General features: G+C 33.6%; 1 protein-coding gene across 1 annotated transcript; it reads left to right on the plus strand.

Moving 5' to 3' along the window:
• Positions 1 to 7427: 7427 nt before the first annotated feature.
• On the plus strand, positions 7428 to 13543 carry LOC147073828 (putative isoaspartyl peptidase/L-asparaginase CG7860). The gene is made up of 5 exons (XM_085944524.1): positions 7428 to 7692; positions 9309 to 9505; positions 9619 to 9714; positions 11957 to 12116; positions 13138 to 13543. Exons 1-5 carry the CDS (start codon positions 7503 to 7505, stop codon positions 13413 to 13415), a joined length of 921 nt encoding a protein of 306 aa, XP_085800650.1. The 5' UTR covers positions 7428 to 7502; the 3' UTR covers positions 13416 to 13543.
• Positions 13544 to 14049: the final 506 nt, after the last annotated feature.

A 14049-nucleotide genomic window follows, 5' to 3' on the forward strand; every position in this document is an offset into this window, starting at 1 on the left:
ACTAGATAAAACAGTCCTATAAAAGTTTGTTTGCAAACTTTATGAAAATATGGAGACTTATTTTATAATACCTCACTTCTATAGTATATTGTGAAGTGTGCTGGCTACCTTGTGAAAAAATTAAATAAAAGGGTCAAATCATAATGTTAAAATTTGTGCCAAATTTGTTGAGGAACGATAATTTTGTTGTTAAACTTGTCTAGGTATTTGGTTTAAATTAAAAAAAAAATGAGTGAATAAATCAATGCAAGGGACCACTAATGCATTCACTGATTTAAAAAGACGAAGTGAAGGCATTCATAAAATATTGGAGCTTTGGAAATCAAAATTACAAAAAAAAAGTTTCCACTTTTAAATGATTTGTACGCCAGATACATTGAAGCAAACAAAAATCTATTTACTGAGTTCTTGGTTAGTTTGCTAATGCACTTTTCACGTTATTTTATTAATAGTAAAAAAGTCGTCTGCGGCGCTGCTTTGTTTCGAGGCTGTTAAATATTTTAAATATGAGGTTATGCGTTGCAATTTGATGTGATACCTATATGATGATTGATATAGGTACTTAAATGATAATTTTTGATATATGTAGATATTTAAAAAGGTGTATTATTTAATGAAATAAAGGGGGGAGGCGCCAAAATTAGATTTTTTAAAAGGGAGGCGTAGTAACATAAAGTTTGGAAACCACGGGTTTATAACGTCACCAGACTTCACGGATTGTGAGCAATTATTTCGGGAAAATTATTAAATAAGTGGGTGACTTACAATAATGAAATCGTGTGGGGAACGCGAAGAAACAATTTTAATCCATGTAAGTAAATAAGACAAGTTAATACATTTTATAAACAACAACGTACCAATCGTTAAAATGTGGTTAGGACGGAACGAAGGCGATTTATTTATTATTTTATATCAAAGTCGTATCACAAAAAACATTTATAATATTATTTAACTACATTTTAATGATAAATATCACCATAAAATTAGTATATAATAATAAGATGAAAACAGTTTTATTTTTGTGACATCCTATGTAAGTTTATTTTTAGGTATGTATTAAATTGCAGTTTTCGCAATAAGCATTACACCCTTAATCACAATGTTTTTAATACCATTCCAAAAATTATAAGATAATAAATTGCTAGACTATTAGTATTACATACCTTCCCTCCTTCGCATAGCGGAGTAGCCTGGCGCCAGAAGCCATGGTATCGTCACCTCGCACTGAACTTCAACTTCCTCTTAAAATGAACCTTCATTTACTTACTAAAAATAGTAATTGTAATCAACTTATTGACTGATAATTAAAGCCTGTTTAAAAAACCGTAGCAATTTCTTTTTTTAAGATTTATTACCTACGTTATTTGACAGAATCAACTACCTATTAATTATACCTATAGCCAGCATTTGTTTTTATTTCATAAAAAAATCTTTTTATAATCGCAACACCGAATCAAAATACCTACTAAAAACTAAATCACATTGACAATAATTAATGTTCTTTATGAAACGTCATTATTGACTATTATTTTGTCCTTGTAAATTATACAACTTCCATTATAAAATTTCAAATAATGATGCAGATATCACAACCAATCATATTATTGTTATGTTATGTTATGTTATGACGATCCAGTTGCGCAGCTAGCTCAACCATAAATCATAATATTGAACCAATAACATAGTTTTACTACCTAATAATATACATGCCTACAATACATTTAATAATTATTTTATTGGTAAGTATTGATTGTCCGATATGCGCAGTTTTCTTGTGGCATTTGCATAATAATAATAATAATAATAATCAGCATATTATATAATTAATATAGGTATTATCCATATTGAACAATCGATCTCATTGTAGTACGACCAGTGCCTCCATTGTGTTGAATTTACGCTAGGTACCTACCCAATTAAGGGGGAGGGTTGTACCTACAGAGGCACCTAGAGGAAAAATCCGAAGCTTGCAATTTAAGGCATAATTTTAAATATAAAAAAAATATTAAAACTATGAATTAGGTAGTCAAAAATCTACACGAGAAAAAATAGAACAGATACATATTTATTAATTAATATAGTTGAAATTGTAAATTATCAGATTTTTTTCCACTAGGTGCCTCTGTAGGTACAACCCTCCCCTTTAAAATATAAATTTTAAATAATACTGCCATTTGCTTCCAAAATCACTTATTTTATCATAAAAATATACTAATTTTACATTTCAGGCTTACCAGACAGGTGAACTTAATAGATTTTCGCGACAATTATCAGCAGCTCTCTTGCTGCTGATAAAAATAGCACTTATTGCAACAATTACAACCAACTTATTGTAATTGTTACAATAAGTGCTAATACTTTGATACAAACCTACCCTACGTTTGATAATATTTATCACTTTATCACTTAAGCGGTAGAATAGAGAATAGAGTAGACCCATTGGTGTCAAAAGTTCTCAAATATAATAAATATACATACTTACTAATTATTATTATGTCTGATAAAATATCTCCATTCATATCCAAAATAAAGCATACGGACTCGCATGATAAGAGCAGGTAATGAATAAGATACGTAAGGCAAGTATTGGTAATTAACCATTCACTCGATCAATATCTATGCTTTTTTCCAAATAAAATACGAGTATTAGGTGTGGTCGAAAATGAAAAACAGTACCTATCTGAATTTGACCGGCCATGAATAGTTTGACGCCACGTTCATACCTCTGCTACGGGTGCATAATATAAAATAAACTAACATTGAATAATTGGTAGTAGAGCTGGTGATTTCTTGACTTTTCGAGATTCGAGAATTATTCTTGAATTCAAGAATATTTTTTCACGAGAATTCATTTTTGGTTTATTGTTTTCTCGAGAATTCTCGAAAAATAAGTCATGAGGCCCATATTTCCTGCCGATCGAAACCTTTTTAAGCTTTTCTTGAAAAATTCATCAAGTTCTGGTCCAAAGTCGAGGGCTTTTTTAATTATTTTTTTAAAATCGGCGTTCTTTTAAAATTCCGGTCCCTGCCGGCATCTTTCTTTTTCCTAACTTCCCTTTGTTATTTTTGCTTAGTAACAATTTCAACCAGGTACCTACCAAAAGTTTCTTCCTTTTCAATCGATCTATGCTCCGTATTTGTATTTAATATTTTGTGAAAATGCCATTATATCATTTTGATGCTTTGGATTCTGTATTTTTTTTCGTAAACACGTGAATATTACGCATGTTCCATGTTCCATCTTCATATTATATCAAATTTATAAAGATTTTTATTGCATTAATTGTTCATTGAAAGAAATAAAATACTGGTAGGTAGAAGTAAGCTATATTAATTTTCATCAATTTTGAGACTGGAGGCAGTGATGTCCCGTGGGGGTAGGCAGGTCATGCATTCAATAGGGGCAGTGCATTATAAAGGGCGGCGAATGAAGGAACGTATACAAATATGACAACTTTAAGAGCAGTAGCGGTTTTCCATGAAGTATAAGTAGACGATGCGGTCGCTTCATTAGAAAGTATCGACATTTTAGTTTAAAAATAATGGAAGCATATAAAATCTTGACAACACAACCATTGATTGTTGTATTTAATACCGATTGTCATACATATTTTAGCTGCGGTTTATAGTACTTACAGGTTTTTTTAGAAGTGTGCCTGCAAACCTTCACTACAGACTTCTGCGTACCTAAAATCACCACTGTTGAAGTGTTTAAGGGGAGATTTTATGGAAATCTGTGTGTCAATATAAAGATTTTTGATGTATTTGTCTGTTTAAAATAACCGAAAATAAATAAGAAAATAGGTAAAATGAAAAGGGGTGGCATTGTAGGTCTGCTTAAGGGCGGCACTCGGCCTAGGGACGTCACTGCACTGAGGAAATGGAAGAACGTGACGTCAGTCTTTAATCAGTATTTTGCCTAATTACGTCATTATATTAGAGCATGGTATCCCCTAATCCAGGGGTTCCCAACCTTTTTGTGCTCTAGAGCACATTCTAAAATATCGGTAGGGTGGAGGGCACCACCTATTTTTAACCAACAAACTCCTTCCATTTTCCCATAATTTATTTTCTTATATTCATAATTTATTAATAAATAATAAACAAAAATGTTTCAAAATAATAAAACTATTATTCAAATTGCATACACACAGAGAAATGTATTTACAAAACGTAAACAAAGTAAACAAAAAATACAAAGAAAACATTTTATAAAAAAATAGAATATCAATATGTCAATGTGATCTTTGGCATTGCATATCATTGGCCAGTGCCTCATAATTAGGAGAGTATGACAATAATCCTGTTAGCAAACAATCATAAAGATGCTCATCGGTGAGTCGAGATCTATATCTTGATTTTATTAAGTTCATGTTTGAAAACAATGATTCGCATAAATATGTCGAACCGAAAAATGATTCAATTTTATATGCCGCTTTTTTCAAAAATGGGAACTTTTCTCTGTCCACTGTATTCCAAAAATCCCCGAACGGGGCAGAAATCGCAATCACAATGACGACAACGCGGTTCCAGGTGGGGAATGCTATTTGCACATCACTCCTTGTACACGCCGAAAACCCGAACTGAGCCGATGATCGCCGAAGCAATCGGGACGGTACGAGCACGTGACTACTGTCACGTGCTTCGGCGTTCATCGGCTCAGTTCGTGGCGTTCGTTCACTTCGGGTTTTCTGCATGTGTCAGGTTAGCGTGAAAATTCTGTCTCTGTCGAATAATGGCGGGCACATACGAATCGTTCCGCGGGCGCCATGGTGCCCGCGGGCACGGGGTTGGGAACCCCTGCCCTAATCCAATAGGTACATCCAATGTACCTAGTATAATACAGCCAATTTCGTCAGCTTTTACACATTTCAATAATTACAATATTGTCCTACCAAGGATAAAATTAATCAAAAGCATTGTAATCTTAATTCTGTACATTTATATACATACCTACGTCATATTAAAAGTATTAGAACAGAAATCATCCGAGGGGGGATTATAGTATTTTTTATCTGTAATTTTTATAGAATAATAATTTAAATCATTAATCAGGTTATCTTTATTCAGAATAAAAATAATGCAATACCTACGAGATCTGTAGGTACCTAAATTCTTGCTGATGACTAATTGCCTGACATTTTTGTGCATGTGATTATAATATTATTATATTGCAACATTGCAACAAAAAATATCTAGGAAAATATGAAAGAAGTATTGGATGTTTTCACCGATTTTCAATGACTGATCGGAAACTACTGTGTCCAAATTCGATATTACGAAAGTAACATTTTTTTCTCTTTTATCAAAATAAAATTTTGGTTATGAACCAAACTAAACGTCATAATTATTGTCTATCTCTTTGGGCGAATAGACGAACTAATAATACCGTAGTTAGCGACATCTCTTGAAAAATATTAGATCCTACGTATAATATGAAATATTATTTTTGTATTTTACTCAAATGTTCAATATATTACCTATTATTTAGATTCAGTTCAGTGATAATATATTATTTTATTCATTATACAGCCTTAAATCTTATAAAATGTACCTATGCTAACCCTATACTTTATCTTCTTCTTCTTTGGCCATATCCGCCCCTTAATTGGAGCATATGGACACCACGCGGCGCCTCCAAGAATCCCTCTCGCTCGCCAGTCTTCTTGCTTCGTTCCAGGTCAAACCAGCATCCCGTAGCTTTGCCGTATACACTCGATAGTATTTATTGGTCTCCCAGGACACCGGAATCCGGTTGGCTTGAAGACCCATTACTCTAACTTTTACTTTTTCATATACAAGTGATTTTGGAAAAAATTCCAATTTACATAGTAATAAAAAAAAGTATACATTTGCTGAACTTTGAACTACTAGATTTAGTTAGATACAAATAGTTGATATAATTAATGGGGTGCCTAGTTCAAAAGTGAGCCAATTCCACCTTTTCATATCAGTTTTATATAAATGAAGTTTGCATGAGTAAGCCATCGACGTTTGATATTGTTTTTCACCCTGGCCACCACTTCTCTCACTACTGAATCCTTACAAAGATATTCGTATAATCGGCATCAATTTTTTTTTTTTGTAATATGGTTAAAAAATACTCTTTGGAAAAATCTTCGCTACAGTAATCCCCCAAAGTTACGTGATAGGTGGGTCCGGTGAAAATCGCTTAAGTCGAATTCCCGTAAGTCGGTCTACAACTTCGCATATAAATACATATAAATTTTGTTTAATTGGGAACAAAAACTAACAAAAGCACTAGTTTAGAAGAAAATGTTTAATAAAATTGCAGTTCTTTGGACATATTAATTATTAATATGTACAAAATATTAAAAAAATGAAGTTACATTAAAAAGTTATTTCAATATTAACAGATTCATAAAATCTAATAAATTCGTCTGACGACACAATGCCTTCTTTTTTTCATAGCAAGCGAATCATTTTTTTATTCCTTGCTTTGTACCTGTAACGCATTCTTCGTTGGAGTCTGTTTTCCAAAAAAAAAAAAAAACCCTTTACAATTGAACCGAGAATTTCTGCCAAGCTTGCAATTGTCATGTGCGTTCTGGTGGAACTGCGACTGAAATGTTCGATAAAGATCCGCGTAACTCCGAGTTAGCTTCAGTCGGGGTATTATTGTATTACAAGTAAAAATACTCAAATGCGCAATAGGGTTTTTTCTACTTAAATTTTGCTATCTCTCTTAATTTGTCATAATTTCTGTGTGCTAGAATTTGTGTTCTAAGTTTAGGCATTAAATCATATTAGTATTGTTAAATCAATTGATAAGACAAAATGCTTATCCTATGCTAATACCCCTTATAAGCTTTTACAAATCCTGATCATTTTAGTGAGCGATAAAAATAATAATACTTTTGTTGTGAATTGTGAAAAAGGTTCATTTACTTATAATATAAGTATAACGCTGCAAAAGAAGCCATAGGTAAGTAAACTTATATTATCATGGATTTGATAGGGTGGCTAATACTTAATTCATCATGATCATTGACTGTAAAACCTGGGCAATTCTTTGCTATCTCCAGGATATAGAAACACCTACTTGTCCTGAGCGACAGTTCTTCAGTGATCCGGGGCCTCAAGCCATCTCAACTTGGATCTAGGTATGCTTCTGAGATGTATTATATTAGGTTTGAATCCTGTTTCATGCATCCCTACATGCATCGGTATGCGGTGATGTGAAAATTGCTCCTAAGTTATTTTAAAATTATATTTCATTTGTACTCCATTAATTCTCAACACCTCAATATTTATTAATAATTTAATCAGTTTATGTTTAATAAATAATAATATATCAGCATTTTACATTGAAACACAATGATTAGGATGTGATAACATAGTTTGGTTTTTACTCTAAATTTCTCGTATAAAATTTGTGATAACGTCTTTGAGATTACAGCATTACTTCTTCAAGGCACAAGTATCTTATAAAGATATCATTTCTTAATACGTTGATTCGCTGAGATTTTCAACGACTACTGATGGTGATCCCCGTTATCCTGGTTCACGGAGGAGCATGGGGAGTACCAGATGAGTGGGTGGAGAAGTCTCTACATGGGGTACAAGTGGCTTCCAGCACCGGCTACGACATCTTGAGCAGAGGAGGTTCAGCCGTTGATGCTGTAGAGGCGGCGGTAAGGTCAATGGAAGAGGACGAAATCTTCAATGCCGGTAAATTCTCTACCAATTAAATTATAGATTATTCATTAGTCTTGGGCAGGGAACACAGAATTAATGGCAATTAACGGCTGTGGAGTAACAGGCATCCAATCTTGAGTGTGGAAGAATATGGAATACGCTTGCTCTTCGTTCTGACAACTGTTCTCGGATTATGCACTGAAGCTCATTCAATATTGTTGTATTTGAAGGTTGCAACACACAGTATTGCACGTCTATAATGTGTTTTATTTTCTTAGAATACTCACACATTCAAAACCCTGCTTCAAAATGTGGAGTATTGGGGTATAGAATATCTGAATTCTATTTATTAATCTGTTCTGTGGTCTTGGGTTAAAAATCGTATATCGTTGTCACAGAATAGTGTTCTTTCGTTTAATATTTTGTTTTTTCACATGAAAGAATACTGCAGCTATCTATTCTATCATTTCCTATGTATTTTCTGAAAAAGACAATTAACATATTATAAAACTTATCGAACCAAAAATGACCTATTCATTTACGTAATATACATTTTATTTACAACATTAATTCTGTTAAGATTCTAAATCGATAAATATTTTGGTTACACCACTATCGAGATTCTATCCATGTTTTGATAATAGTGCGACAACCGAAACAGTTAACTAAGGGCCCCATTTATAATCATACTTATGCCATATAAATAGATGAACTTATGAAGACTTATAGCGCCTGTACATGTGCATGGATTTACTGGAACCAATAGTCTGTAAATTAAACTATAGCTATAATAATTGTTTACACACAAAAGTGCTGACTGTCTCGCCAATATCATTCTGCAAACGTTATCGAAGGCGTTTGTTGTCACTGTGTGGTGCTATTTGACAGGTTCAGACAGGTTGTGAAAATCAATAAATGTCAAAATGCTGTGTGCGGTGTAGTTCGTATTTTTTCCGTCAGGTTCGCCACTGTATTGCTAATACGCATTCGAAGAAATCGTACAAGTTGTAAGCATCGCGTGAAAATTCAGAAGCCGCTGAACTTTTCTGATCCATGCATGGAGGCTTGCAAATTACTTGATAATAAGTGTTCACACTTACATATTCTTGTTATGGCTGCGATAATAATATTATGTACTGCCGTATTAAACAGGTGGTCTTCAAATTGAGCAGAAATCAACAGTGAATCTATTTTCTTGTTGGCTCTGGAACAACTCATACACTCCCTTGTACACCACTAACTTCCTCACTTACTGACACTTTTCCATTCCATGCAACGCATAATGCATAAACCTACTTATTTACATAAGTATGACATAGGGTCCTAAAAATAACTTATTCGTGAAAAAATATATTAAAATTAATATTAAGTATTGGTTGTTTGTTCAATATATTATCGTAACACTAATTTAGGCAAATTGAGATATTTTTCGATTCAATCAATTCAAATGACAGTATTTTGTTTTTTCATTCAGAAATAAAAATAAAAACAATAATAAGGCAGAAAAAACTAATTACAATTTCATCAGTTTCATCAGAGACCCCCTGTAAATTTTGTAATTCGTGAAATACAAAATATTACTGTTTTTCGAACGCGTTAGTTAAGACAAAACTATCTCAATTAGTTGATTAATATAAATTGTGTTGCAGGAAAAGGAGGTTCTTTGAATATCGGAGGAAAAATTAGTTTGGAGTCCAGTATTCAGCGGGGATCCGACTTAGAGGCCGGCTGCATCACTCTACTTGACGACGTACTGAATCCAGTAAGCCTAGCTCGCATCGTCATGGAGAACACTCCGCATGCTTTCATAGGCGGTGAAGGAGCAAAGCAATTAGCTTGGAAATATGTAAGTCATCTTGTAAATAGCTATTTGGTGTATAATAAACGATACTAATTTTCAGATTAATATTAATAAACTTTATGCATATTTTATTATATTCAATCATTTTGAATTGACAGGGCCTGGACATACCTAATCCAGAGACGTTAATAACAGACGCCGCCAAAGACGAACTTCAAGACTTTATTAAAAATAATGGATCAATGTTTAGACAGGTATTTTATTTCATTTATTTTAAAATATCGTTGATACCGCCTAAACCATGGCATCCTCAGAGGATCCAAGGCCACGAGGCCTGAATCATCATTGGGCTGATTCGTGCAAACATGAACAGATCGACTGCGAGACAAATTTCTAGCCCGTAAGCAAATAGTAATTATTAATATCATTTTTTTAATATTATTACCTACATTTCATCCAATTTTGACCAATATTGGAAGCAAAGTTCCCAGCCATACAATGTACCTAGCACCTAGAATATCTGATTTGAGATTACTTTGAAAAAAATATGTATTTGTACCTAGTTCAAATATTTCAAAATATGTAGCTAAGCTAGTAATAATTCCAAGAAATTCACAGCCCCTTTCCAAAGCATGTACCTAGAAAAGGTCTGAAATATGAGACCTGAGGTACCTACTTACAAGCCAGGTACATATGCCAGAGGCTGTTTTTGTCATTTGTCAGAGATAGAATAATTGTGAATTGTTTGTTGGGTATTATTACTACCTACTCTGCCCTACCAGCCCCTATTAGGGTCATTCGGTTTTCGGACTCTCGAGCGTGACGTCGGCTGTGGCGCCGCGCTCGCCGGCGTCACCGCCATTTTAAATTTTTTTTTTTTTTTTTAAATATTTTGTACACTGTACTTTACTGTATTTATATTCCGAACAATAAACGCCCTGTTTTCGCCTGTACTTCCGCGTTGTCAATCAACACAAACATGTCCCCGAAAGAAGAAGCAGACGATACCACCGTGACACGACATGACATTACATCATCAGGGGGGTCCAGAGCACTCATCCATCACCCCCCCCCCCTTTCGGAGGTGACATCGTCTATGTAAGTTCAATACCGCGTATGAGGCAATATGTTCAAAATATGTATTTTTGGCGCTCTCCGTTAAACGGCACAAGCCGCATTGATTGGTACATTCAAATTTTGAAATTGACCAATAGACAACTTGCACTTGGTTAAAATCAATACCGCGCATGAGTTATCCATACTAAAGAAGCAAGCAAGACCGCGTATATCCCTAGATCCAATACAGCGGACGAGCGGAGAGTTGCGGCAATACCGCGTAAGGTCCAACTGATTTACAAAATAATCCTATAGCAATATATGGCCACAGACGCATACTATAGTAAAAATATATTTTCTAATACAAAACAGGAAAACACAATAAACTGCATTTAAATTTATTTTTTATCTTTTTTATTGACGAAATTGCAAGGTTTTTATCCCTCCTGAACATTTTGACAAATGGTTTACATAGACGATATAAAATTTAAATCAATTTCCAATGGATACCATTATTGATCAAACCTCAGTTATTATCTACTTCATTTGAAGTGAAAAATGTTTTACAATTTCTGCAACCAATAATTTTTTCAAAAACGATGATTTTTTTTAAATGGCTTTCATTCATTTTAAATGTTCTATGCACCACCAAAATTTTAATATAATCGTTTATAGAAACTTCTGATGGAACAAGTCTCATTTTAATAAGACTGTAATAGACCATATGCATAGTCATCACACGGTGCTATTGCAGCACTCGATGATAACGAGCCCCTCATTTCCTGTTATATAGACTTATAATCGTCTACTGTTCATTGTTGTTCTTATATAGCAGTTTTTTGTCTCTCCTATAATTTTTTTACACTACATCATAATTTATTCCATAAAAATGACAAGTTTGACATTGGCCTTACGGTCAAATCATTAAGCATTATAAATCTACATATATTAAGATAGATATTGTATAACTTATAAAACAAAGAAAAATATATAACAGCAGAGACATAAGATGAATGAGATTTTATTGTCTACTTAAACATATTAACTCAATATTCAGAATGTTGGAGATTTGATACAAATTATTCGCCAACATTCGATATAACTAATCATTTATATTAAAGATAATCATCAATTTTAACCCCACTTCAAGGTGAAAAGGGAAGATTGAGGAAATCTATTGTACAAACTTAGAATCATCTTTTTATTTATCCATGTACTCTCCTTAGATTGAGCATAATGTGGACAACATACAAAACCTTCGAGAATCACTATTACAGGTCATTTTTTTACACCTCCTCAGATCATGCTAGCATCCTGTAACTCCGCTATACACAACTTGTGAACCGTATTTACAGGATAAAATGCTAAGGCTGTAGAAATATATATATATATATATATATTACATTATATATCTATGCATTAAATTTTAATTGAATTTAGGACACAGTGGGTGCAGTAGTTGTGGACAAGCAGGGTCATGTAGCAGCGGCAACTTCAACCGGAGGCACGGTGGGGAAGTACGTGGGAAGAATCGGTGACGCTCCGCAAATTGGAAGCGGGACTTATGCTGATGATTTGGTTGGCGCAGTTTCTTCCACAGGTTATATCAGTCAAAATGACAATCCTATGATTAGATACAAGCTTTTACTATATGTATACTGATATCTTCAGTGGTTAATAGTGAAGAAATTACTTTATAACACTATGTTTATCCTTAGGAAACTTCTAGAGAGGTATAGGGGTATAGTGGAATAAGTGAGGAGAGCGTCATCTCTAGGTATTTTTAAAAACGTCACCACAAAAACATGCCCGGGTTTCATGTTTCTGCAGTATCATTTCATTTTACTACATTCTATTAAGTACATAGAACTCCTGGTTTCACGCTTTCATTATCCGCAATATTGAAAATTCAATTAAAATTAAAAATATAATTTATTTGAACACCTACAATAATTCAATGAATGCATGGCAATGATTGAAATGAATTCCAGATGCTTGTATGTGTTTCTATGAAGGCTGACTATATTCAGACCTTGGCACTGAATTGCGAATTACAATGGTAGTGCTAGTTATCTTCTAATGCAAACCAGTAGGTAGCCTGTGTTCACAATAAATGAAGATTTTCGATTGCATACATTTAAATTATTACCATTTATTTTAATATGCAACAATCATCATTTACTACAAACAGTTTACCATATTATTGCATTCAAAGTATGAGCAATAACTAATACTGCCATCAAAGTTTACAGTTTCGTTTTACAGCCTGACTATATAGTGGGCCATGGTTTCTATTTACAGACGTCATGTCTGCAGTGCCTAAGGCCAAGGTTGTGCAATGCGATTATATAAATTTAGTTTTTTGATATTTTTTTAATTCATACTTGTTCAAATAATGTCAGTTCAAAAGAAAATATGCTCTACCTTCAATTAACGTTTTCCTTTTATTTATGATTTTTTTTGTCAGTCCCTTTAAAATCGTTAAATCAAGATTTCACTGTATAAATTGTGGAATTAGTATTTATAAATAAAAAACACAAATATCTATCAAAATTAGAGTTCGCTATTTCTTTCAATTTCTATATTTATGTATTACAATTTATTAAATAATTATGTTGCAGGACACGGTGAGAGCATTTTGAAATGTTGCTTAGCCCATTCCATTATAAAGTCAATGGAGAGCGGAATTTCCACAAACTACGCTACTATGAAAGCTGTCGAGGGAATGATGACGCGGGTCAACGGAACGGGGGGTGCAATAGCAGTTTCAAACAGAGGCGATGTCGGCATTCACTTCACCACCAGCAGAATGTCTTGGTGCTATATCAAATCTGGAGAAATCCATTACGGAATTGAGCGTAATCAACATGAAGTTGCAAAATATGTTAGTATATATTGAGACTCGAAATGAATTCAAAGATCAAGCAACATATTATTCAAAAATAAATTATTTCGAATCTCATTTGCCAGTAAAACTTTGTATTCAAATACAAACAGGAAAAATGATCAAAATTAATTTCGAGGGTTTTAAAATTAATACGATGATGTTATGCTTCATTGACTATCAGAAGATATTATTTTGATTATATTATGTGAAATGCCGGCTAGACGCTCATGCTTTACCATGAGCTTACCTGCGCAAACCGGTTTGTATCAGGAGCCTGTGTGTATGGATGGGAAAACTGTAGCTCACGCACACCGAAGAGCACTGTAAAGTAGTTTGCACAAACTATACCGCGCAGGCAAGTAACTGCCGTCTAACCGTGCTTACGATGAAATTGTATGTCGCATGTACTTCTGGAAATGGGAGTTTCAGCAGACCCTATCTGTCTCATTAAAAACCTATTGAATAATAGCCACACAAAGGATAGAGTCGATTACACATTTTCTGAGAGTTGCCAAAACGAGAAGAGAGTCTTGTCAGGGATATGTTTTATCTTCAGCAAAATAACAATTTATCGTTGGCAAAGAAAAAACAAATAACTTGAGATTCGCAGATGATAGTACACTAATTGCTGCTGATGAAAGAGAAC

Source organism: Rhyacophila brunnea, unplaced genomic scaffold (genome assembly GCF_057557595.1).
Source record: "Rhyacophila brunnea isolate RB1 unplaced genomic scaffold, BYU_Rbru_1.0 scaffold_17, whole genome shotgun sequence".
Taxonomy (NCBI): domain Eukaryota; kingdom Metazoa; phylum Arthropoda; class Insecta; order Trichoptera; family Rhyacophilidae; genus Rhyacophila; species Rhyacophila brunnea.

Bases quoted from the DNA above. Each gene is read 5' to 3' on its own strand.
- LOC147073828 (XM_085944524.1), top strand. From the start codon at position 7,503: ATGGTGATCCCCGTTATCCTGGTTCACGGAGGAGCATGGGGAGTACCA. The intron at 7,693-9,308 runs GTAAATTCTCTA...ATTGTGTTGCAG, and splicing joins GGACGAAATCTTCAATGCCG to GAAAAGGAGGTTCTTTGAAT. The intron at 12,117-13,137 runs GTTATATCAGTC...ATTATGTTGCAG, and splicing joins TGGCGCAGTTTCTTCCACAG to GACACGGTGAGAGCATTTTG.